The 23,129-nt window shown below is 39.7% G+C and overlaps 1 protein-coding gene and 1 long non-coding RNA gene across 2 annotated transcripts; one reads left to right on the forward strand and one right to left on the reverse strand.

The window, feature by feature from the left end:
• The first annotated feature begins 942 nt into the window (after positions 1-942).
• Positions 943-10,218, forward strand: LOC149045970 (uncharacterized). Its single transcript, XM_089206682.1, has 8 exons — positions 943-1,134; positions 1,337-1,402; positions 2,457-2,618; positions 2,888-2,965; positions 3,883-3,950; positions 5,042-6,092; positions 7,293-8,964; positions 9,275-10,218. The coding sequence occupies exons 1-7, from the start codon at positions 1,068-1,070 to the stop codon at positions 8,954-8,956; spliced, it is 3,156 nt and encodes a 1,051-aa protein (XP_089062808.1). The 5' UTR covers positions 943-1,067; the 3' UTR covers positions 8,957-8,964; positions 9,275-10,218.
• Positions 10,219-18,144: 7,926 nt separating this feature from the next.
• On the reverse strand, positions 18,145-19,550 carry LOC149045971 (uncharacterized). The gene is made up of 3 exons (XR_016186694.1): positions 19,261-19,550; positions 18,639-18,936; positions 18,145-18,487 (listed from the first exon to the last, which is right to left on the reverse strand). It is a non-coding gene; the product is annotated as an uncharacterized LOC149045971 (long non-coding RNA).
• Between the last annotated feature and the right edge of the window lie 3,579 nt (positions 19,551-23,129).

Here is a 23,129-nt window from a genome sequence, read left to right on the forward strand (position 1 = left end):
GCGCGATGACTGACTAAATGGGCACAATGTTTGTGCGTTTACATCATGCGCTTGGAGGATAAAACTGTGGGCCCAGTAAATGCTGATATTGGAGCAGAATCCTGTGCTGTAGGGCAAGACCACCTCAGCAGCTTCACGAAATCGAGATGCTTTTTTTTTTCAGTTTTATTTCGGTTTCAGTATACTTCCTCCCCCAAATGCTCATATGGCCTGGCAGTGAATTCATTCGATGGCCTACAAGGTTACGCTATACAGGAGTCTATGTGTTGCGCTTGGCTTTCAATTTGTTGTAGATGATGTTTCTTGATGACAAGAATTTTGATGAATAAGACACTTTCCAGTGCCATCTTTTCCAGTCCCTCAAAATAACCTTCTATTCAGTGCCTTTTTTTAATTCAAAATGAACGAATCGGGTCCTTTTCCAACAAAAGGGACCAGCTACTTCGGTTATTCAAAATTTCTTGGCTCCTTAAAAAAAAAATTAATGAAGGAGTTTATTCACTGGAACTTATAATTTTGTCAAAAAAAAAGACTATATCCAGCAATTTTCGATACTTTGAGGGACATTTTTCACATAGGTAACTTTATAAACGTGTTTCTTTACGCAATGGGCCCGGCCTCGCGGGGTGTTAGCAGAATTCGTGACGGTTACAAAAACCCTTGAAGGTGTTTCGGTTTGGAATAAGTTTCGCGAATTCTCGCAAGCCACACACGCGATATAATGAAGGAATGAGAGAAAGAGTCTTTTATTGCATTATTTTTGATCCATGCTTACCCGTGCCTACCGCGTGCAACTAAGGGAAAGCCTTGAACGACGCCTTATCAGATGAGACTACGAAAACAAACAAACAAACAAACAAATGAAAAAACAAACATGACGCAACCCATAGTACTTGACCGGAGCTGTCACGCAACCACAACAGCGTGACGGAGGAAACTTTGAGATTCTCATTCTTCCTCAATGATTAAGTATACAATGTTTTCTTTAACTTACTTTCATCTGAGTCTCCTCTTTTTTATTTTTAGCAATGTAACGCAGAACAATCGATCCAATTTTACTTCTAACTATGGCAGAAAGCAACCTCCCAACAACGGGAGAAGAACTGGAGATGAAAAACGAGTTTCCAGTCACAGGTGAGGAAAAGCAACAGGGAAAAACTTCGTCATGGTGACTTTGTACTGTTTTTTAATTAAGTATATCTTAATTCTGATGCACAATTTTTTTGGATCATTTCGACTCGAAGGTTTTAAGTAATCCAGTAAATACGCCAGTATTAGAACGCTAGTTGTAATTGCACATAGATGTGATCACTAACAAAGTTCTCTGTAGTTTCAGCAACAGAGAAAAGTCAGGTTACGTCAAGTGACGCTGAATTGGATGTATACGATGACCCTTTAAGAGGTAAGAACACCAGGTGAATCAAGATTTTTTGAAAGACTTCCCAGTGAAATTTTTGTCACATTTACATCAAAATTTGCTTATGTTCTGTGGATAAGTTTTTGAAACAGCAAAAGATTGTTTCTTCAAATTTCAAACTTTGTTACCAGTAAAACATAAAACAAAGGAAAAGCAATTTATTGCTCGATCCGATCGAGCAGAATGCGTAGACATCATTAATTATTCATAACCGATAAATTTGAACGCGACATCGCTTTGAAGAGCCCTAAATTAGAAAAGAATGTGACAAAATTGGCCCCCTAGGCTTGGTAAAACTCAGTTTTCTGAGTTTTAGAAGTGCTTTTTTAGAAGAACTTCTAATTCGACGCACGGTGTTTTTAAGAATAAAGATGTATCTACAATTCGCACCTAAAATGAATGATAATTGTGAAGAAGAACTATCATCCTTTTGCATTCGAAAATACCCAAAATGTGGTCATTTTTAGTGTGACCATGAAAATGGTACTTTCCCAATCAGATTTTCTTCATTTAGCCTCTTCTAGTATGTTCTCAATAAACAACTACATGTATGAGAAAAACCAAGTCACACACAGAAAAAGAGAAAACATGCGTAACGCAGGTGTAAAAGGGTTTTTGGAGAGCCTCTCGACCTAAATGTAAACCGAACAGATTTGATCTGGTTATAGCCAAACTACAGCTAAAACTCCTGATAGTTTGCATATTTTAAAGCAAACAAAATGCACAGATAAACTCTCTTGAAGGGCAATTGCAAACAAAGCTAAGTTCAAATAGGATCACCCGGTGAAACTTGTGATATTTTGGAAAACGTAAGCCAGGTATAAAAGGAGGTTTGTGAAAGTCTCTAGACCCAAATGTAAGCCGAGAAACTTGAACTGGTAATAGCCAAGCTACAGCCCAGATTTTTCTGATTTTCGTTTTTCATAGCTCTAAGCTCCTTTAACCTAACAGTTCGTTTGGAAGTATAAAGCTGGCATCATTAGTCAAGGGTCCTATTACTCATTACTAAATCATTAACAGTAAAATGGTGTGCTTTCAGGGATAGCAAAAGAATGTCCGGAGAAAGGTAGCAAAGAATACAGACAAGGAGAAGCTAATAATGCGATAATCTCCTACACGGAAGGACTTCAAGTGAACTGCAAAGATAAACGGCTGAACGCCAAGCTTTACAGCAACAGGGCAACAGCTCATTTCCGTTTAGGTAACAATTTCATTTCTAAATATATAAATCTCTCATGCAGCGTTACAAGATAACGGAATACACAATCTGCCCCAAGAATAGGGAAAAAATTGAGCAACCGCAAAAAAGAAGCATAGAAAGAGATATCACCCTTTAGCAGATCAAGATTAAGCAAAGAAATGATCTTTGTAAATGAACAGCAATTTATACAATTGTAATTTTTTCATGCGTCTTTGCCGCAATTGCATGTGATGACCACTTTTTTAAACCTCATTTCTTAAATTTCAAAGCAAACTACGTGGAATGTGTCGATGATGCAACAGTTGCTGTTCAATTGGAACCCACTTTAATCCAAGCTATTGAGAAAGGTGAGTTTTTCAGATATAAGCCATCAACATTCTTTTCTCTGATTTCGTCAAAAGAGGATTGTGTGGTTTGTGGCAGGTAACTGCACCCCAAGTGTCAATTGTATCTGGTATGTCAATGTCTGTTATGTGGGTAAAAAGCATAAGCAAATATCAATAAGCTCTCAAATACCACCTGACGTTTCGAGCGTTAGCCCTTCGTCAATCGCTCTGACGAAGGGCTAACGCTCGAAACGTCAGCTTTTTTACCCTTTACGGTGGCTAATTTACGTTTTCAACCCAGTTGTTAACACTAAATTACCTGCTATACTCTCCCACCGACGCAGCACCACAGTTTCTTTAGAAACTTACCCCTTTACTCAAATACCACCGCCTGGTTTGTTCACGTTGTAGAGCGCCGGAGGTCGAGGGCTCAAGCCCTAGACCAGAACATCACTCAGTCTAAAAACATCTAAGGAGAATGTGCTGCCACCTGGCTATGACATCTGCAAATTGTTTGATAATCTTGTCCCGGATATGGACGGAAAACCGTAACCCCCGTTTCCTGCATCTTCTCTGTAACTCTTAACAGGAGACGTTAAAAAACCCGGCAAGGAGGCGCCTGAAAAATTCCTTTTCAAAAGTTAAACTGTTCAATGCAGTCTGTCCGAAAACTTCCCCGAAAAGTGCTGAAAAGCGCATAAGAGTACAATAAAATGAAGAATGCACGCGATAATTTCATCGTTATCATCATCAATTGATAGCCGCTTTGCATTAGCTCCTTATTGTTCATTTTCAGTTCTTCTACAAGTTCAAATTTCCTCATTGTGACAATTTTTGTTCACAGCTAAATGACAAATTAAGTCCATTTTATCAATACGTTCCTGATACCTTAACAGTGATAAATTACCTCGCACCACCAATTATTCTCTCCTTTTCAGGAGCCAGAGCTTGTGTCGAACTTTGCTGGGATAAAGAAGCAAGGAGCTGGTTACATATGGGATTGACAGTATCCTTTAACGAATGTTTCAAACGTGATACGAGATGCAATGCGAATAATATTTCAAGAAAAATCAATATGTTCCAGGCAGATTCTTCTACACATAATGCAAGCGATGTTCTCTTATACTGCACTGAGCAGTTTAAAGAAGCTAAAATATTATTAAGGAGTTCTTTCTTTTATTCCACGAAACTTAACTTAAAAGAAGAGGCCATATTAACCAATTCCCAGAGTTTCTGCTGAATGCCCCTCATTTTTAACTTCAAACGAGCATCACCATGACGACCTAACCTTAACTAATAAATGCGCTTCAGAGCTGGTTAACACTCTCGAATAACTTGAATTCAAATCTCTTTAAGAAACCCACGTTCGAATTATCATTCCAATTTGAGGGTTTCATACAATACTCTAATTATTTTGAAAACACAGATTTCCATTGCATTTTCGCAAATCCGCTCGTGATTTATCTACCCTTGACACATTTTAAGATTGAAAACAATAACGAACGTCTGCTTCAATTACTAGGGAAATCGAATGCCGAACTAAAAGTCAAAGCACACACTTATGCCAGTCTCGGATATGCTTATCATCATGATGGGCAGTTTCACAAAGCAATCAAATATCATCAACAGGATCTAGAAATTGCTAAAGAGGTGGAAGACAAGGCCGGAGAGGGAAGAAGTTATTGCAATCTCGGCAACGCTTATCAAGGTCTAGGACAGTTTAAAACAGCCATCCAGTACCATCAACGTCATCTAGAAATTGCTAAAGAAGTGGGAGACAAGGCCGGAGAGGGAAGAAGTTATTGCCATCTCGGCAACGCTTATGACAGTCTAGGACAGTTTAAAACAGCCATCCAGTACCATCAACGTGATCTAGAAATTGCTAAAGAAGTGGGAGACAAGGCCGGAGAGGGAAGAAGTTATTGCTGTCTCGGCAACGCTTATCAAGGTCTAGGACAGTTTAAAACAGCCATCCAGTACCATCAACGTCATCTAGAAATTGCTAAAGAGGTGGGAGACAAGGCCGGAGAGGGAATAAGTTACTGCAATCTCGGCAACGCTTATCGCAGTCTAGGAAAGTTTAAAACAGCCATCCAGTTCCATCAACGTGATCCAGAAATTGCTAAAGAAGTGGGAGACAAGGCTGGAGAGGGGAGAAGTTACTGCGGTCTCGGCAACGCTTATGGCAGTCTAGGACAGATTAAAACAGCCATCCAGTACCATCAACGTCATCTAGAAATTGCTAAAGAGGTGGGAGACAAGGCCAGAGAGGGAAGAAGTTATGGAAATCTCGGCAACGCTTATCAAGGTCTAGGACAGTTTAAAACAGCCATCCAGTACCATCAGCGCCATCTAGAAATTGCTAAGGAAGTGGGAGACAAGGCCGGAGAGAGAGGAAGTTATGGCAATCTCGGCAACGCTTATCGCAGTCTAGGACAGTTTAAAACAGCCATCCAGTACCATCAACGTGATCAAGAAATTGCTAAAGAGGTGGGAGACAGGGCCGGAGAGGGAAGAAGTTGTGGCAATCTCGGCAACGCTTATGACAGTCTAGGACAGTTTAAAACAGCCATCCAGTACCATCAACGTCATTTAGAAATTGCTAAAGAAGTGCGAGACAAGGCCAGAGAGGGAAGAAGTTATGGCAATCTCGGCAACGCTTATCAAGGTCTAGGACAGTTTGAAACAGCCATCCAGTACCATCAACGCCGTCTAGAAATTGCTAAAGAAGTGGGAGACAAGACCGGAGAGGGAGGAAGTTATGGCAATCTCGGCAACGCTTATCGCAGTCTAGGACAGTTTAAAACAGCCATCCAGTACCATCAACGTCATCTAGAAATTGCTAAAGAGGTGGGAGACAGGGCCGGAGAGGGAAGAAGTTATGGCAATCTCGGCAACGCTTATGACAGTCTAGGACAGTTTAAAACAGCCATCCAGTACCATCAACGTCATTTAGAAATTGCTAAAGAGGTGGGAGACAGGGCCGGAGAGGGAAGAAGCTATGGCAATCTCGGCAACGCTTATCAAGGTCTAGGACAGTTTAAAACAGCCATCCAGTACCATCAACGTCATCTAGAAATTGCTAAAGAAGTGGGAGACAAGGCTGGAGAGGGAAGAAGTTATTGCGGTCTCGGCAACGCTTATGGCAGTCTAGGACAGATAAAAACAGCCATCCAGTACCATCAACGCCATCTAGAAATTGCTAAAGAAGTGGGAGACAAGGCCGGAGAGGTAAGAAGTTATGGCACTCTCGACAACCCTTATCAAGGTCTAGGACAGTTTAAAACAGCCATCCAGTACCATCAACGTGATCTAGAAATTGCTAAAGAAGTGGGAGACAAGGCCAGAGAGGGAAGAAGTTATGGCAATCTCGGCAACGCTTATCAAGGTCTAGGACAGTTTAAAACAGCCATCCAGTACCATCAACGTCATCTAGAAATTGCTAAAGAAGTGGGAGACAAGACCGGAGAGGGAGGAAGTTATGGCAATCTCGGCAACGCTTATCGCAGTCTAGGACAGTTTAAAACAGCCATCCAGTACCATCAACGTCATCTAGAAATTGCTAAAGAGGTGGGAGACAGGTCCGGAGAGGGAAGAAGTTATGGCAATCTCGGCAACGCTTATCAAGGTCTAGGACAGTTTAAAACAGCCATCCAGTACCATCAACGTCATCTAGAAATTGCTAAAGAGATGGGAGACAGGGCCGGAGAGGGAAGAAGCTATGGCAATCTCGGCAACGCTTATCAAGGTCTAGGACAGTTTAAAACAGCCATCCAGTACCATCAACGTCATCTAGAAATTGCTAAAGAGGTGGGAGACAAGGCTGGAGAGGGAAGAAGTTATTGCGGTCTCGGCAACGCTTATGGCAGTCTAGGACAGATTAAAACAGCCATCCAGTACCATCAACGCCATCTGGAAATTGCTAAAGAAGTGGGAGACAAGGCCAGAGAGGGAAGAAGTTATGGCAATCTCGGCAACGCTTATCAAGGTCTAGGACAGTGTAAAACAGCCATCCAGTACCATCAACGTCATCTAGAAATTGCTAAAGAAGTGGGAGACAAGGCCGGAGAGGGAGGAAGTTATGGCAATCTCGGCAACGCTTATCGCAGTCTAGGACAGTTTAAAACAGCCATCCAGTACCATCAACGCCGTCTAGAAATTGCTAAAGAAGTGGGAGACAGGGCCGGAGAGGGAAGAAGTTATGGCAATCTCGGCAACGCTTATGACAGTCTAGGACAGTTTAAAACAGCCATCCAGTACCATCAACGTGATCTAGAAATTGCTGAAGAAGTGGGAGACAGGGCCGGAGAGGGAAGAAGTTATGGCAATCTCGGCAACGCTTATCAAGGTCTAGGACAGTTTAAAACAGCCATCCAGTACCATCAACGTCATCTAGAAATTGCTAAAGAGGTGGGAGACAGGGCCGGAGAGGGAAGAAGCTATGGCAATCTCGGCAACGCTTATCAAGGTCTAGGACAGTTTAAAACAGCCATCCAGTACCATCAACGTCATCTAGAAATTGCTAAAGAAGTGGGAGATAAGACTGGAGAGGCGCACTCACTCTGTTTTCTTGGAAAAAGCTTTGAGTGCCAAGGAAATCTTATGATGCCCTTTGACTGTTACCACTCGAGTGTACAGTTGTATGATGATATCAGGGCCAGTCTTCAACTCAACGATCAGTGGAAGATTTCTTATCGTAATCAGCACCAAAGTGCATACAAAGGTTTGTGGCGTATAAATCTCATTCAAGGTCAAGTTGTAAAGGCTCTTCTTGCCGCAGAGAAAGGACGTGCTCAAGCTCTGAGAGATCTCATGACCACAAAATATCAGCCTGGAGATTCTTCAACGCACAGCACATCTCTGAGTTGGGTTCCATTGAGCACAGTTATCATAGCTATTAATGGACCATGCGTTTACTTCTGGGTTTGCCTCAGTGAAGATAACATCCAGATGAGACAGGTACACCTCAACAATTATAAGTATGAGAAAGAGTTGGAATGTTTCACCCAGCTACTGAACAAAACTGCTCTGAAGGAGATCGGTGCAAGAGGTGCTGTTCCAATTGAAAGTCCTCCGCTTGATTCGCCGACAGAAGAGAAAGTGGCCAATCAAGTGATCCCAGTTGATGTGAGGCACTCCCAATCAAGTGCTTTAAAGAAGCTGCATGACATCATCGTTGCTCCTATCGCTGACCTGATCGAAGGCAACGACGAGATCACATTTGTTCCCGAGGGACCATTTTGCCTTGTGCCTTATGCAGCGCTGCAGGACTCTGATTCATCATATCTGAGTGATTCTTTCAGAATTCGTGTCCTTCCCTCTCTGACGACGTTGAAACTAATTCATGATTGTCCAGCTGACTTTCACATGAAGACTGGTGCATTGCTTGTCGGCGATCCATGCTTTAAACATATCATCTACCAAGGAAGTCTTTTGGTGCAACGTCCAGGAGCAAGGAAAGAAGTGGAGATGATCGGACGTATCCTCCATGTTTCCCCCCTCACTGGACAAATGGCAACAAAAGATGAAGTGTTAAAACGAATATCATCAGTGGCGTTAATTCACATTGCAGCGCACGGTAAACTGGAAACTGGAGAAGTTATCTTGGCACCAAACACCACAAGAGAAAACCCTCAGCCGCAAGAGAAAGACTATCTACTGACGATGAAAGACGTCATAGAAGCTGGGCTAAGAGCACGTCTGGTTGTACTCAGCTGCTGTCACACTGCTCGTGGGGAGGTCATGGCAGAGGGTGTGGTCGGTATGGCGCGTGCACTTTTGGGTGCCGGTGCTAGATCTGTTGTGGCAACCTTATGGGCGATTGACGACGAGGGAACCCTGGAGTTTATGAGTTTCTTCTACGATGCACTCGCCAAAGGCAAGAGGGCAAGTGAAGCTCTCAATCAGGCCATGAAGTGTATGAGAGAAATTGAAAAGTTCAAGAAGGAGATTTACTGGGCACCATTTGTACTCATTGGTGACGACGTCAACCTGGATTTCAAGGATATTTAGAGGCTGCAGTAAGTAAATACTCTGTTTATACATTCTATTCAGTAAAAAGTTATTACTTACGTGTGCGCCCTGATACTTGCGTATTATTTTCCTTTCAGTTGGGTTACGAATTTATTTTTTGCTCCGACAAATTGAGATGCAGTACAACCAAGTGGACACGTTTACGATAATAACATTCTTTTTTGGAAACATGACAGGAGTAAAACAGCAAATTTGTTTTAAAACAATCCTGTTGTGTAATGTATCGTTTCAAGTGCTGTGAAATATTTCATTGAAACTCAATTATCCTCCCTAAACTTAGATTCTTTTATTTTTTAGTTAAGGCAGTGAGCATTGGAATCCCTGGGAGTTTTAATGTACCTGTAAACGTTAATGTTTGGACCAGAAACCAGTAAGCTACCGATGAAATCTTTTTCAAGAGTTTTCTTTTCAAAGCAAGAAGAACCAAAAGAAGGCCAAAGTCAAGTTTAACAAGAGGATGGATTTCCTTTGATTCAAAAGTTGACTTTTTGCTTGTCTGAACTGCTCTTAAGAGCTTTATCTTTGATATCCTGCTGAAACAACTGTTTTGTTTTCATATGATGCCTTAAAATTATCATGACTTGCTATGTAAAAAGTTATTTTTAATTTAAGTATTACCTACCAAGAGGATTAAGGCGTTACTTTTACGTCGAAGTTGAAACGTCTTGAAATCGTTTTCCACAGTTTTTTTTTTTGCAGATTTTTCTCAATCGGTTTTTTTCTCATGAGTGATGTAAAGCTGTTACAGCCATGTGCGTGTGTGGAGAATTTCCATGGAAATTGGACAGTAATCAGTTTTCCGATTGCTAGATTATCTTAGTTTATGTCAGATGGAAATTATGATTAACTTTTAGAGGATTTGCACCCAGTCATTGGTACTTAAAGTTAGTTTCAGCCGATCATAATTAGGTTTATCTGGACTTAAAATGACAGAGTTTGGCCGTAATGGTGAGGATTTAGTCTTGGTATTGATTAATTTTCTGAGATTTCTCCTTTAATTTTGAATGTGATAAATTGTGCTATTTTTTACAAGCAGAACGATTCATTTTAAGTATATTGTTTAAACTAATCGTCTAAAGGCAAAACGAGAAGTTTTATTTTAATTTTAGTTACTGGCCTACAAAGCATTAGAAGAAGCTCAGAACGAGCTGGAAGTTGGAGTTAGATGATTTTATTTAGTCACTCCATTTAGATTGTTTAAATATTATTTAAGTACAATAAACTAACATTTGAAGGTCAAACAATGAAACAAGTCGCTTGGCATTTTGTCAGAATGGAAGAGGAAATCAATAACAAAGGGAAGGACATTTCTGCATCAACCTGCATAAGCCATTTCTTGTCGTTTGAAGTAGAATTCGCTTAATAACTTTTGTCCATTTCTTTGAATAGGTTAATTGAATGAGAGATAAACTTCGATATTTTCTGACTCTATAACTGCTAATGACGATCATTGGGAGCCGTTTCTTAGGATGTCACGCTACGCACTCCTTTAGTTCGTTGCGCGACAGAGAATGTTTTGTCACATCTTGTCGTTTGAAGTAATGTCCGCACCTATGTCTAATTTGCTCAACTTTTCCCATTTCCTTGGATAGAGTTATTAAATGAGATATAAACCTCGATATTTTCAGATTTTATATCCTCTAGTTTCGTTGGTAGCCGTCACGCAACGCGCTCCTCTTGCATGTAATGCGACAGTTATGATGTTTTGTCATATATCGTTGGAGGCCAGGAAAAAGAAATTACCTTCCACTTTGGGAGATGGTGCTTTATTCTCTTTATCGAAAGCGTCCTCATCATGAGATAATATTGATGAATTTTTTTTCCACGATTGCAAACTTAACTAAAACAGCCTGTTTCAAAAAACCGGAACTTTCTTGAAACTGAGGAGGGCCGACCGAGGGGATTTTTTAACGGCTAAAAATTGTGGTCATTTTTCTGCTGCGGTTAACCCAGAATAACACAAAGTAACACACTGAGGGAAGGAAAGCTATTTAAATTTTTTTTTTCTATAATTAAACTGTTAACATTTGTCAATTTTTTACGTCTAACAGCTAGTTTTTTAACCGATCTTCTGATAACGCTTAACCCCATTGAGACCCTCGACTGGGTGACATGCAAGATGTGAAATAAAAACAGTTTGTAAGGTGGCATTCGCAATTTGAATTTAGAGTGCTGGTTTTTTGAGGAGTAAGGATCAAACTAGGAGAGACGGGCATGGGAAGAGCGTTGTCACAGATCCACTGGGCATTCCTGTTATGTTCAATCTAAAATGCTTACTTAAGTTAACGCAAAAAAAATATATATCATGCGAGATATTCGCCGACGTCAAGACGAGCAACGATAAATCTCCTTCCCTCTTTTAAGAACGTGAACCGGATCCGAAAAGTCAGTAAGCCCTGATATTTTGACTTCACCCCAGATCTAAAAAACTGCGACAACGTAAATGTTTGAGGGGGGCGTCTCTATTGACGATAGCATATATATTACGGTCATTTTCAAGAAAGAGCCATGGGAAGGGGGGAGGGGTGGGTCGAGGTTCCGTTTATCCTCCCGGTCGGGAGTGTAAATGGCTACGTGGTTTCATGGGTAGCATCACAGGACGGATTCTCAAGAATCTTAGAGCTACGATTTCAGAAGGTAAAGATATGAATTTTTCTGCGTAATGGCTGGACTTAGGCTCTTTTCGTCTGCTTGGACTTTCTCTTCGTGCTCCATAACTCTACTCCATCTACCCTCCTTACGGCGGTTTTTAGTATATGCCATAAAAGCATAAAGCTCTTCGTCTGGGCTGATTGGCTAATTCCGAATTAATAGTCGAACCTGTATTAAGCGGTCGGTTGTAAAATTCCCGACTGTTTTCTTCTTAAATATTCTCACTTTCAACGCTTTTCAGCGGTGGTCTCTATTTAACGGTTGTGGTCATCCTTGACTGAGTCCCATCGGCCTGTTCGGGTTGTATGGAACGGTCACTTAGGGCTGAACCACTCGACTAAAACGACGAATTCTCTCTGGAATAAAATTTATTCCATGTTTGTCTCCCAAAATCAATGTTAGTATTTAGAGTTCAAATGTTCTCAACTCATCGATCGTAGATTATCTTCCTTCTCAGGATTGTTTGTATCTGACAAATATCACACAAGAAAACTACGCAAGTGATGTGGTGGTTTACTACACCCATTTTGAAATCACTGGTGGTCCCTGATTGGCTCTAACTGATGCGATTTATTCACGAATCGCACCATTGTTTGCTTTAAATCGCATCTTTTTCGCAGCCAATGAGGAGGCTACACTAAAAACAAAACAACCAAGCAGATTTCAAGGCTTGTTTAAAATAACCGATCAAATTGCAGAAAAAATTTTGCAGCTTTTGTTTCCAAAACTCTTACTTTTCCCCCCCAAAAGATGGATGAATTTTCAGACCGGCTCAGTACTGCATCAATAAAATATTTGAACTAACCAAGTCCTTTATTTGAGCAATTTCAAAATAGATGTAATAAAGTGGTAATTGAACCTCGTGTGGTGCAATTTTGGTCTAAAATCATACTTGTGATTTCAAATCGAACTCGCGCTGCACGCTCATTCGATTTTGAAATCATGCAAATGATTTCAGCCCAAATTGCACTCCACTCAGGTCAATTACCATTATCAATTACTAAGAGGTCTAACTGTTAGAATTCTAATTTATTGTTATGTTTTTACGCTGCATCATCATTTTGTTGATTTTATTCGATACATTTTTGAGCGATTTTTGAAAATAAGCTGCACATTAAAATAAATGATAAATTATGGTATAAAATGTTGTTTTCTTATCTTTTGCTGTTAATCTGTATTAAACGGTGATAACACTCAGTGATGACACTCAATCACGCGTTAAACACGGTTGCTCGATTTAACTGTCCTGGTAAATTTATGAAAGAATGAAATGGATAGTTGTAAGACAAAAAGACGAGTTCCCTGATGTCATTACCCTCTGGAGTGTACACCGGTATTTTCGCAAGTTCCTGCCGAACACCCTAAAAGAAAAAAAAATCGGTCATCACTGTTTCTGTTAGGCTATTAACCGATTATTTTCACAATCGTTATACTTGTTTTGCCCCAAATGATAGATTTTTTTTCCCTCGGGGTACTGTTCTCTAAATAATGTAGTAATAATCACATTCTTTGTACTGCTTCTTCCAGGTGCCAAAGATTTGGGATGCCAGTGATTTCTACCACGGTGCCAGCCGGGTCTCGGCTGGGATCCCCGCCCGGATTAAAACGAGCAAACAAAATTGAATGAAATCCGGTTTCGCCGGTAGTCCCACGATTCCAATATTTCACGTATCAAAAAATGGTCAATTGTTCCGGCTCAACTTCTCACATTAAATGTGGCAATGCACACATCGAGAGTTCAAAATACGTTGCGTCTCATTCAGACCACCTCTCTCCAGTACAGTACTTGCGCGTCTAAATCTCTCTTCGGAAACAATCTTAGCAAAAGTATTCAGTTATCCTAACCAATCCATAAATAATTAGGGGTAAATAACTCATATAAACTGTTGTTAAACAAAACGCTTCTTTTGTTGAACAAAGGAATGAACTTAATTTAACTGTCTCAGCACTTTATTTTACTTAAATGCGTTTAGACTGCTTTCGATCGCAAGAAACAAGTTTGGTTACTACTCTTTACAGCAGAAATGGCCTTCGGTTTTTTTTTTAATCTTGTTACAAACAAAACACATTTGTCTAGTTTTAGCCGGATGCGAATGAATTACTTTAAGAACTGTCAGTAGTTTTTAGAACCGAATTCTAGCAATCATAAAATAAATACTGTCTAGGCTAAACAAGTTTACGCAGCCGGAGCGCGGGCAGCATCACTTTTCCGTTTGTTCCCCTTCAAGGACGCGGCATGCAACATAGGTGTGATTTTTTTTGTTGTATTAATAGAATAAAAAGTCTTCTTCGTGAATAAAACTCTCTCCAGAGTTTGCTTTAGTTAATTTGAAACCGAATTCGAGATACAATGTTCATATTTTTTCTTAAGTTTACGTACGGAGAGCGCGCGCAATGCGCGAGTAACGCGCGAGTAACACTTAAAATCTCTGGAAGGATCATACAGAGTGATTACACAATAGGACTAATCAGTGGCTATTACAAAGCGGCATGCGAAAGAAACAAAACAAATTGTGGGAGGGAATTATTCACCTGCCATGGTTTCATGCTACTCTGGTTTACAGATTTAATGAAGGAACCGAAGAAGTTACAATTCATAGACCCAACGTTTCGACACTCCTGTCTAGTGCCTTCATCAGGGGTGATCTAAACGCTGCAACAAGAGGTTTTTTTATACGATCACTAATTTTTATCACGATCACTAAAGCTGCCTTTTTTCTGACGAGGTGTAAATAGGCGTCAGGAAGTTAGCCGTCATCATCACGATTTAAGGGAGCGTGGGCGGAGTTAACATGCCAAGCTTCCAAGCAAAGGCGTTGGTGGTAACGCCGATTAGTGTTGATAATTTTAGACTTATCCCGCCCAATTGCATTGTTACACGTGCGCTCCAATAAAGCTAAATTTTCTTTTTTGGAAAAGAAAACAACTTTTTTGATGATATTTCAAACGTGTACCAAACTGACGTTTGGTCTGTCCGACGTATTCGTTGTCACAGTCGTTGCAAGGATTAGAATAAATAGCAAAAATATGCCCCAAAGTCTGGTTTTTTGAGGCAACTTCAACGTTGTGACTATTCAAAATTCTCTTGATGGGTTCCATAACACCCTGAATGTAGGGAATAACAGCAAAACCAGTCGCTGGTTCCCTTTCAGCAGGAGTGCTACTAGTTGTAACTGGTTTTTGGCAGTTACGGAGAAAAGTTTTTGTAAAGCCATTGGCCTTTAAGACACTAGAGACATATTTCCTCTCCTCAGCCTTCGAATTGAGTGAAGATGGTAGACAGTCAGCCCTCCTGAGTAAAGTTTTGGCTACAGACTTTTTATGGCAAATAGGGTGGTGAGAATCGAAAGCGAGGTATTTGTCGGTGTGGGTGAGTTTACGATAGACTTTTGTCTCTAAATTCTCACGAACCCCTCTCGACACATTTAAATCAAGAAAGGGCAAATGTATATCCTTTTCACGCTCAAGGGTAAATTGGATAGACGGCTCTACTGAATTAAAATGCGCTCCACTTCAGTTCCGGATACCGCAGAAATAACACCATTCACCTTTTTACGCACACGAAGAATTTTAGTAAGTGCGTCATTTGAATGCTTCCTTTCTTTGGTAGATAAATAACCTGAGAGCTGCGGATTCTTAATTCAATAGTCCGTCGAGCGAAAAAGTAAAAAACTGATGGTGGTCGGCAAGTAGCCACCTCCAGCCCTTCGCACAGTTCCGCTCTCCAGTGTTCTTGTCGCACGAATGACTGCTCGTACCTAATGGTTTCTTATTTTCGCGGGACTTTCAAAAATTAAAATTTTTGCCATTTTCAAAAAATTCGCGTACTTTCAACGTTTTTGATATATTTTTAACCTCTCTCTGCGCACTTTTTTAGTCAAATTGCAAATTCTTTTATCGGACAGTCTGTTATCATACTCGTGATAAACATATGGGACTCCCGCATCGCGGTCGTCCGATTTTGTTATCACTCGTATGATTACAGACCGAACTGGACTTTACTCAATCCTATTACCATTACTTATCAAACACACAAATCATTGTCTGACTTGCGTAGTGCGCGCAAGATTTGAACTGCTCTCATACTACGAAAGATAAATCTGAAAGCGGCGAAGTCGTGATTCGATAGTCCATCTTCACGATGTTGGAGTTCGCTAACTGTACCAAGCCGTCAGGCAAGGGAGACTGAAATTGAAACACACTCAGTTTTCTTTGATTGATTCGAAAATGGCATATATAGTTCAGCAAACAAGACTTTGCAGGAGTAATTACAATGCTGTCGATATTTCCTTGAAAGCGCATCAAAGCGTGCAAGCCCGCTCTGAGCTCTTCTTGTCTGGTTAATTGCGGTATGTCAAGCCTTCGCGCAAAGTCTTTCGAAGTAGCCTGCAAGACAAGAATTCATTTTCTTTGTTCCTAGTATATTTTTTTAGTCCATGTCTGAATCAAGACTTGTATCGAAATATGAATAATTCGCACGTGTGAAAGAAATCGTTCCGATATTTCCCTTCGCCGAAACACCTGTGGGGTAAATGCTCGCAACTATTACGTATTCTCTCTTGCCGCTGGTTCTGTGTTCCTCAATTCCTAACTCACACCTCCCTTCCCAAATCTTTCGCCTGGTCACGGACCTCATTGATTGACAACATTTTTTTGTCTCGTGCAACAACGTTTTACTTTTTTTTACTTCATAACTTTTTAAATGCTCTGTAATAGCAGAGAATAATAATAATAACAATAATTATAATGATAACAATAATAATAATAATGATTATAATTATAATAGTAAAGATAATAATAATGATGATAATAATGACAATAATAATAATGATAATAACAATAATAATAATGATAATAACAAAAATAATAATGGTCATAATAATGATAATAATAATAATAATCATGATAATAATAATCATAATCATGATAATGACGATAATAATTATAATAATCATGATAATAATAATAATGATTAAAACTCGCTTAAAACACTTAGGCAAACCGCAATATTTATTATTTTTTCTCTTGTCTTTTTTTCTTCCTAGGTATATACTTGGCTTTTGGCCAAACGTAAACTGCTTCCTATTTTTTTTGTATAGATTACTTTCTAATACTTGATATATTATCTTTAAAAAAAAACCATCAAAGTCAAATGTACCAAAGAAAATTAATTAATATATAGAATCCATTGTCGTTTACAGAGAAATAGATTTACAAAAAAATAATCTTCAGTTGCATTAATGCTATCATTTGCCTCTCCATGCTTTCCAGATAACATAATTCCCATTTCCGAAGCCAGCAATAGAAATCCACATTTTTTTTGTTTTTTCGATAAGTACTTAGTGCGCTTCCTTGCTCACTCCTCTACCACAATCTACGTGCTTAATAAAACTTAGCCCAGAATTTAGAGCAGTTTCCATTAGAGGAGTAACATTTTGACTAAAACGAACAAACAAACAAACTGAAACAACAAAAACAAAACATTAAAAAAAGCAACAACAACAACAACACCCAGATACAGACTGCATCATACTGTAGTAACTAATGAGGGAACCCCCCCTACATTTTGTGATCTTCATCCCAAACCATAGCAGATCTCCGGCAAAGAGAACTACATCGACCTAACAGTATTCTTCCTGCTGAGTTAGTCTCAAAGTTTTACATTGGAACGTCAAATTAAAGTTGACGCTTCCAAGAATCACAACAGACGCCGTGAAATGGCGGCCTTGGCGGCGGAACTTGACAAGAGATGGGTTGCGAAGGAGAGTCACGGCCAGGAACCAGCGGTTGACAGCCTTCTGAGACATGCGCGCCTAACGGAGCTCCCAACTTAAAGCTGAAAGACAAAGAGAGAAGAACGGCGATATAAGCTGCGTTTGAGATGTTTGGACGAGATCTGGAGGGACTTCGTCGAGTATTTCAAGTTAATTACCCTTCAAAAAGTTAGTTCATGACAACAAAGGAATCATAGCAATAGATAAAATAGACCAAAAGAAATTATTGATGCTCCAGCCGTAAATAAAACCTAGAATAAAATCGCAAATTTAACCATCAAATATTCATTGCTACACACTTTTTAACATCCAAAGCGTGACCGCACCTATAACAAAATCGAAACGAAAAGGAAAAGGGGAAAACTTTAACACATCGAGAGTTTCCTGGAAAAAATCCCATGGATTGTGAACATGTCTACACTTGATTGGCCATGCAAAAAAAGTGTGTTCTCAAAATAGCTTTCTGTCGATATTGCTTTCACAGCTTCTCGCCGATAAACTGCGAAGCTAAGACGGATGCTAAGGTTTCTTTAGAGGAAATGAAAGAATAGCTGAGAGAGATAGGAAGCCGAGTGCATACTTGTTCCCAGTGCCGCTCGTCTTTTCGTATACGGCGGGTCTAAGAAGAGGGAATGAATCGTGTACATTTATATTTGCGGCGCGACCCTTTTTGCCTGCGCAACTTTAAAGGAACAATAAAGCCAGTAGTGTTAGTAATTAAGAATCAGAGTTCTCCACAACTTTATGACAATATTTTATCACGCTGAAAAATAACTTCCAAATATTATTAGTTATCATTTAAACTTCTATTTGATACGATCACATCAGCCAAAACTTTAACTTACAGCTTTGAAATAGAAGACAATTTCAAGAACGTATGAGGAAAGCAAGTTTAACTTTGCTTGAATATTGGCCCTTGTTAAGAGATTAGTGTATCCGGCGCTCACTGGAAGACTTTCTTTGAACATTAAGAACATATCTACGGCGTCAATGAATGACAGTCAGAGATATGTTCCAACTGATCAATATCGTTATTTCCTCAACTGCAGAGGGCTTTGTTTTCCTCGTTCCGGATATATGCAAACTGAAGACGAAAGAAGTGATACAATATTAAAACAAGAGGGCTACCAAAAGGTTTTATAATACTAAAATATCTAAACGATGCAAGACAAGAGGAAAGCAACTAAGTACGATTTGAAAAGAGTTAGTAAATATATCGTTGCTGATTGTTGCACCTTGCACATTGCCAATTTTCACTCTTCCATTTTTCAATTTCCTCTTTTTCATCTGGCTTTGATCCAAATAGGGTCAACTTCGACCATAAAGTCCTCTATGTATTACATTCCAACAGTCCTTCAGCACAGCTTGGGTTGGATTCGATTTTGAATGTAGCTTTCCAACTTTCGTTACGTTGAAGCCCATCTCGCCAGCGAGATCACGAATGGCGCAATGGATCACGCTTAACTATCAGCTGTCTCCACACTCTGAATGATAAACTGCCCATGACGTAGTTGGCTTTGCAAAACTGTGAACCTAGTTTTGAGATCAGATAAAGAACCTAATGATAAACCTTTATAGAATGAGCAATGAATTCTTTGTGATATCAATTACTGAGCTTCCAGATATGGTATAGTAACGTTGACCTTGCCATTCAGTTGATTGTTATTGAATAGTGAGGGAGAAACACAGCGGGCTCATATAATACTGGTTACGAAGACCTTCTGGATTAACTATCAAGATACCGACATTCAGGAAAATGAAAATAACAAACTAACTCATTTCTTGCGAAAATTTGACTTTGGTTCAGATGATTATCACTAGATAAGCAACTGGTTATCTCAGAGATCATGAGCAAACCTGTCTCGTCTGTTGTTTCTCCACGTGCTTGTCCAGAAATGTTCAAATCTTTTACGTTGACCTGACTCTCTTCAACTGGATGAATAGTCTCCAAAACTAGATGTACCAATAAAAGAGAGACAAACTTAACCATTTCTCTAATTATGATAAAATAAGGAGTCAGACTACCGATGCTTCCTTTCGTATTACGTGACTAAATCACAAGAACTCTAATAATAAGTCAAGGCAACACGTTTGGTCCGTACCAGGCATAAAGAAGAATACATGGTCGACACCTATGTGCTTGGGAACTCGGCACCTAAAATGTGAACCAGGCCGAAAAACAAGGTTGGCGTAAATCGCAAATTATGGACGACTTGTTCAATTTGTTTTGGGAGCTCCTGAACATGTGTAAAAATTAGCACACAATGTGACTGGCTAAATCAAAGGAAACTTTTTACCAGTTGGTCAGTTAAACTTTACTGATATGGTATTGTTGCACAGTCAAGTTAAAGAAAAAAAGGGAGGAAAATAATACAAAGCAAAGGTATCTGGTTTATTCATAACCATGTTTCTTTATTACATGTACTGAAACTCTGACCAGACTAATGAATTAGATTACAGATTTTAATCTTTGCGGTCTTGATTGATAACATTCCAAGCAGTCAGATAATTAAGGTAACAGTGGTACATTGAGAAAAACACATCTCAGTGCTACAGTAAGCCTCTCATAAAAGACTTTGGAAAGGTTAGTTGGTTTGCAACTCCCAAAATATCTTAATCTGGTATCCAAAGCTGCCAGAAAGATTCAAAAAGGAAAGAAATAAAGGAAAGAGAGAAACCTCATTGTCACTTGAGTTATCTTGTGGAGCACAGGAAAGGGGTGAAGTTTCCTTGGTTTCAGTGATGGACTTTTTACCTGACACCTAATCATAAGTCGTGTTAAAAATACCATTAGTTTATTTGTGCATTTGTACAGTAAGCCTCTAATAAATGACTTTGGAAAGGTTAGTTGGTTTGCAACTCCTAACTTTTCAGACACGCCGACTGCTGCTTTTGCGCTGTAGCTAATTATATATTTACGTTTATTTACGTTACGTTAGTACTTCAAATAAAACTCTCGACCGATATGTGGTCGGAAAACTTAGCGTACAATGTTAACAGAGCTACAATTAGCCCAGCTCTAAACTCAAAAAAATGGGTTTCCTCAACCGAATTGATGATGTGAATTGGCCACCTCAGAGACGTAATAAAGCTGCAGTTTCGAGCGTTAGCCCTTCGTCAGAGCGAAGCTAGAAACTTCAGCTAGACAATTTCAGCACAATGCGATTGTGGAGTTACTACCCACGTAAATCGTATCACTGCGGACAATAACATGAAATTATTGCCGCTCCAGCCGTTGACAAAACCTAGAATAACATCGCAACTTTAACCTTCAAACATTCATTGCTACACACTTTTTAACAACGAAGAACGTGACCGCAAGGTCTAAAAGATAAGGAAAAGGAAGACCTTTATATATTGTTAACACATCGAGAGTTTCCGGTAAAAATTCCACGTATTGTGAATATGTCTGCACTTGATTGGCCATGAAAAAGAAATTTTTTTTCTCAAAATAGTTCTCTGTCGATATTGCTTTTTTCAACTTCTCGCCGATAAACTGCGAAGCGGAAAAGAATGCTCAGGGTTCTGAAGAGGAAATGAAAGAATAGCTGGGAGAGATAGGAAGCCGAGTACGTACTTGTTCCTAGTGCCGCTTATTTTTTTCGTATCCGGCGGGGTCTAAGAAGAGGGAATGGTCCCTATACAATGATATTTGCGGCGGGACCCTTTTCGCCCGCGCAACTTTAAAGGGACGATAAAGCCAGTGGTGTTAGAAATTAGTATCAGAGTTCTGAATGCACTAAAATAACATCCCAACCCAATGACAACATATTATCATGTCAAAATAATTTCTAAATATTATATTTATCATTTATCACGAACAATCCTGTCTCGTCCGTTGTTTCTCCACTTACTTGTCCAGCAATTTTCAAGTCCTAAAGCCTAGTATTTTGGCACGGGCAACTAAATCGATAGGATGCCATTGACCACAACTGGATCAAATAAAGTGTTGTTAGTGTTAAAGTTTATACGCAGTTCCTTGTATTTCGTCTCGTTAAATTAAATCTCATCCACGACGCACAGTTTGCTAAGATGTCAAAAATGGCTTGGATATGATTGTCTTGATTCTTGTTTATCGTCTCCGAAAAAGAAGTATCGTCAACGTACTTCCAGATATCGGTGCCAGGAACATCTCTTTGATCACAATGATAATAATGCCATGGGGAACACCCCCCCAGGACTGCGCCTCATTCCGAAAAGTATTTGTGGCTGCGCTTAGCTCGCTGTTTGCGCGAGGTGAGGAAGTCGGTGATCCAAAAGATGACATCCTTAGGAATGTCATATGTGCTGATCCATATCTGATGGTTGATGAGGTCAAAAGCTTTTTTGAAGTCGAAAAGAATCACCCTCACAGTAGCCCCATAACCGCCAGGTTTGACATAACGATCGACCACAAAGTCCTCAGCCAACTTGGAAAGGATAGGTATAAGTGAAATTTGTGTCAAGTGCTCGTTTACGTCGCAAAAAGGAGTCTGCCTAGAAATAAGGGCAACGTTGGCGTGTTTCCAGGACTGGGGTGGTCGAACCTCCTATTACGAGCAATTGAAAGCCCATCGTCCGCTTTGCAACTCCGATGTTAAACACTTTCGAAACCTCTCTTTCAAAATAAATTTTTTTACTATGTCTGCCTACCATCAGATAAACGGTTTCACTAATGGAAAACACTGAATTCTATTCATGTCCATCGAACCCGATGGGAATCCATCGGACCATCCTCGTAATTCATCTTCTCCAATTCTTATTCGTAGCCCGCAGTATGTGTAGGTTAATGGATCAGAGAAAAGGGACCGTGGACGTTTTTCCTGCAAGTAGGATATGGAAATACTGGCTAGACTGGACTTGGGAGTATTCGAAAACGGAAACATTTAAACCTATCCTCGGAGACCCAGGGGCTGAGTCGATTTCAAGTCAGGGCGGAACTCCCAAGTCCAGTCCAGTCTTGAAATCGACTCACAGCTCCTGGGTCTCCGAGGATGGTTTAAACCATGATCACTGATGTAAAACGGGGAAACTAGGGGGAAGATCTTACCCAAAAAAAAAGAATTAAAATTATTTTTGAATGTCAGGGGAAAAAGCGGAGTAACCTGTCAGACTAAGCCAAAGACACCAAGGGTCTTGAATCTCACAGAGCTCCTTCTTTAATGTACCACTACTATCCTGCTACAATTTTTACAAAAGTTTCTTATTCAATAACCAAAAAGTTACATGCTTAGATGCTCGCTTGTTTCTATATTCTAAGCTTGAAAGTTAACACCACACCTGTGCTCTATCCAAGACGGATAAGGCACATAAGACAGTGTGCCAAACAAACTAAAGGACTGAAGGCATGAAATCAAAGATGTCTCCACGATCAGAAAACACTCAAAACTGAGTGAAAATAAAAAAATAATAAACTTGAGCACAGATTTACAGGAATCTTAAGACATCATTCATAAGATGAAACTTATTTTGAAGCTGCATTTTCTTATGATTAAAAACTCGGGTAAGTTATATTTCTGATACTGAAGTTAGAACTTGATCTGTGTTTATATTGGTGCAAACTGTAATTTCAACGACGCTTCCATTTGGCCAATTTCAATTTGGAGTTTATCCCTGAGCTCTATAAAGGTACGTTCCTGCAGCCCTTCAGCACTGTGTCCATCGGATTTGACAAGGACTGAAAATATAACTTCATGCAAGTTGTAGCCAATAACCTTGCAAAAGATTTCATGAAGATATTACATAAA

Source organism: Pocillopora damicornis, chromosome 5 (assembly GCF_964200805.1).
Source record: "Pocillopora damicornis chromosome 5, jaPocDami1.2, whole genome shotgun sequence".
NCBI lineage: Eukaryota > Metazoa > Cnidaria > Anthozoa > Scleractinia > Pocilloporidae > Pocillopora > Pocillopora damicornis.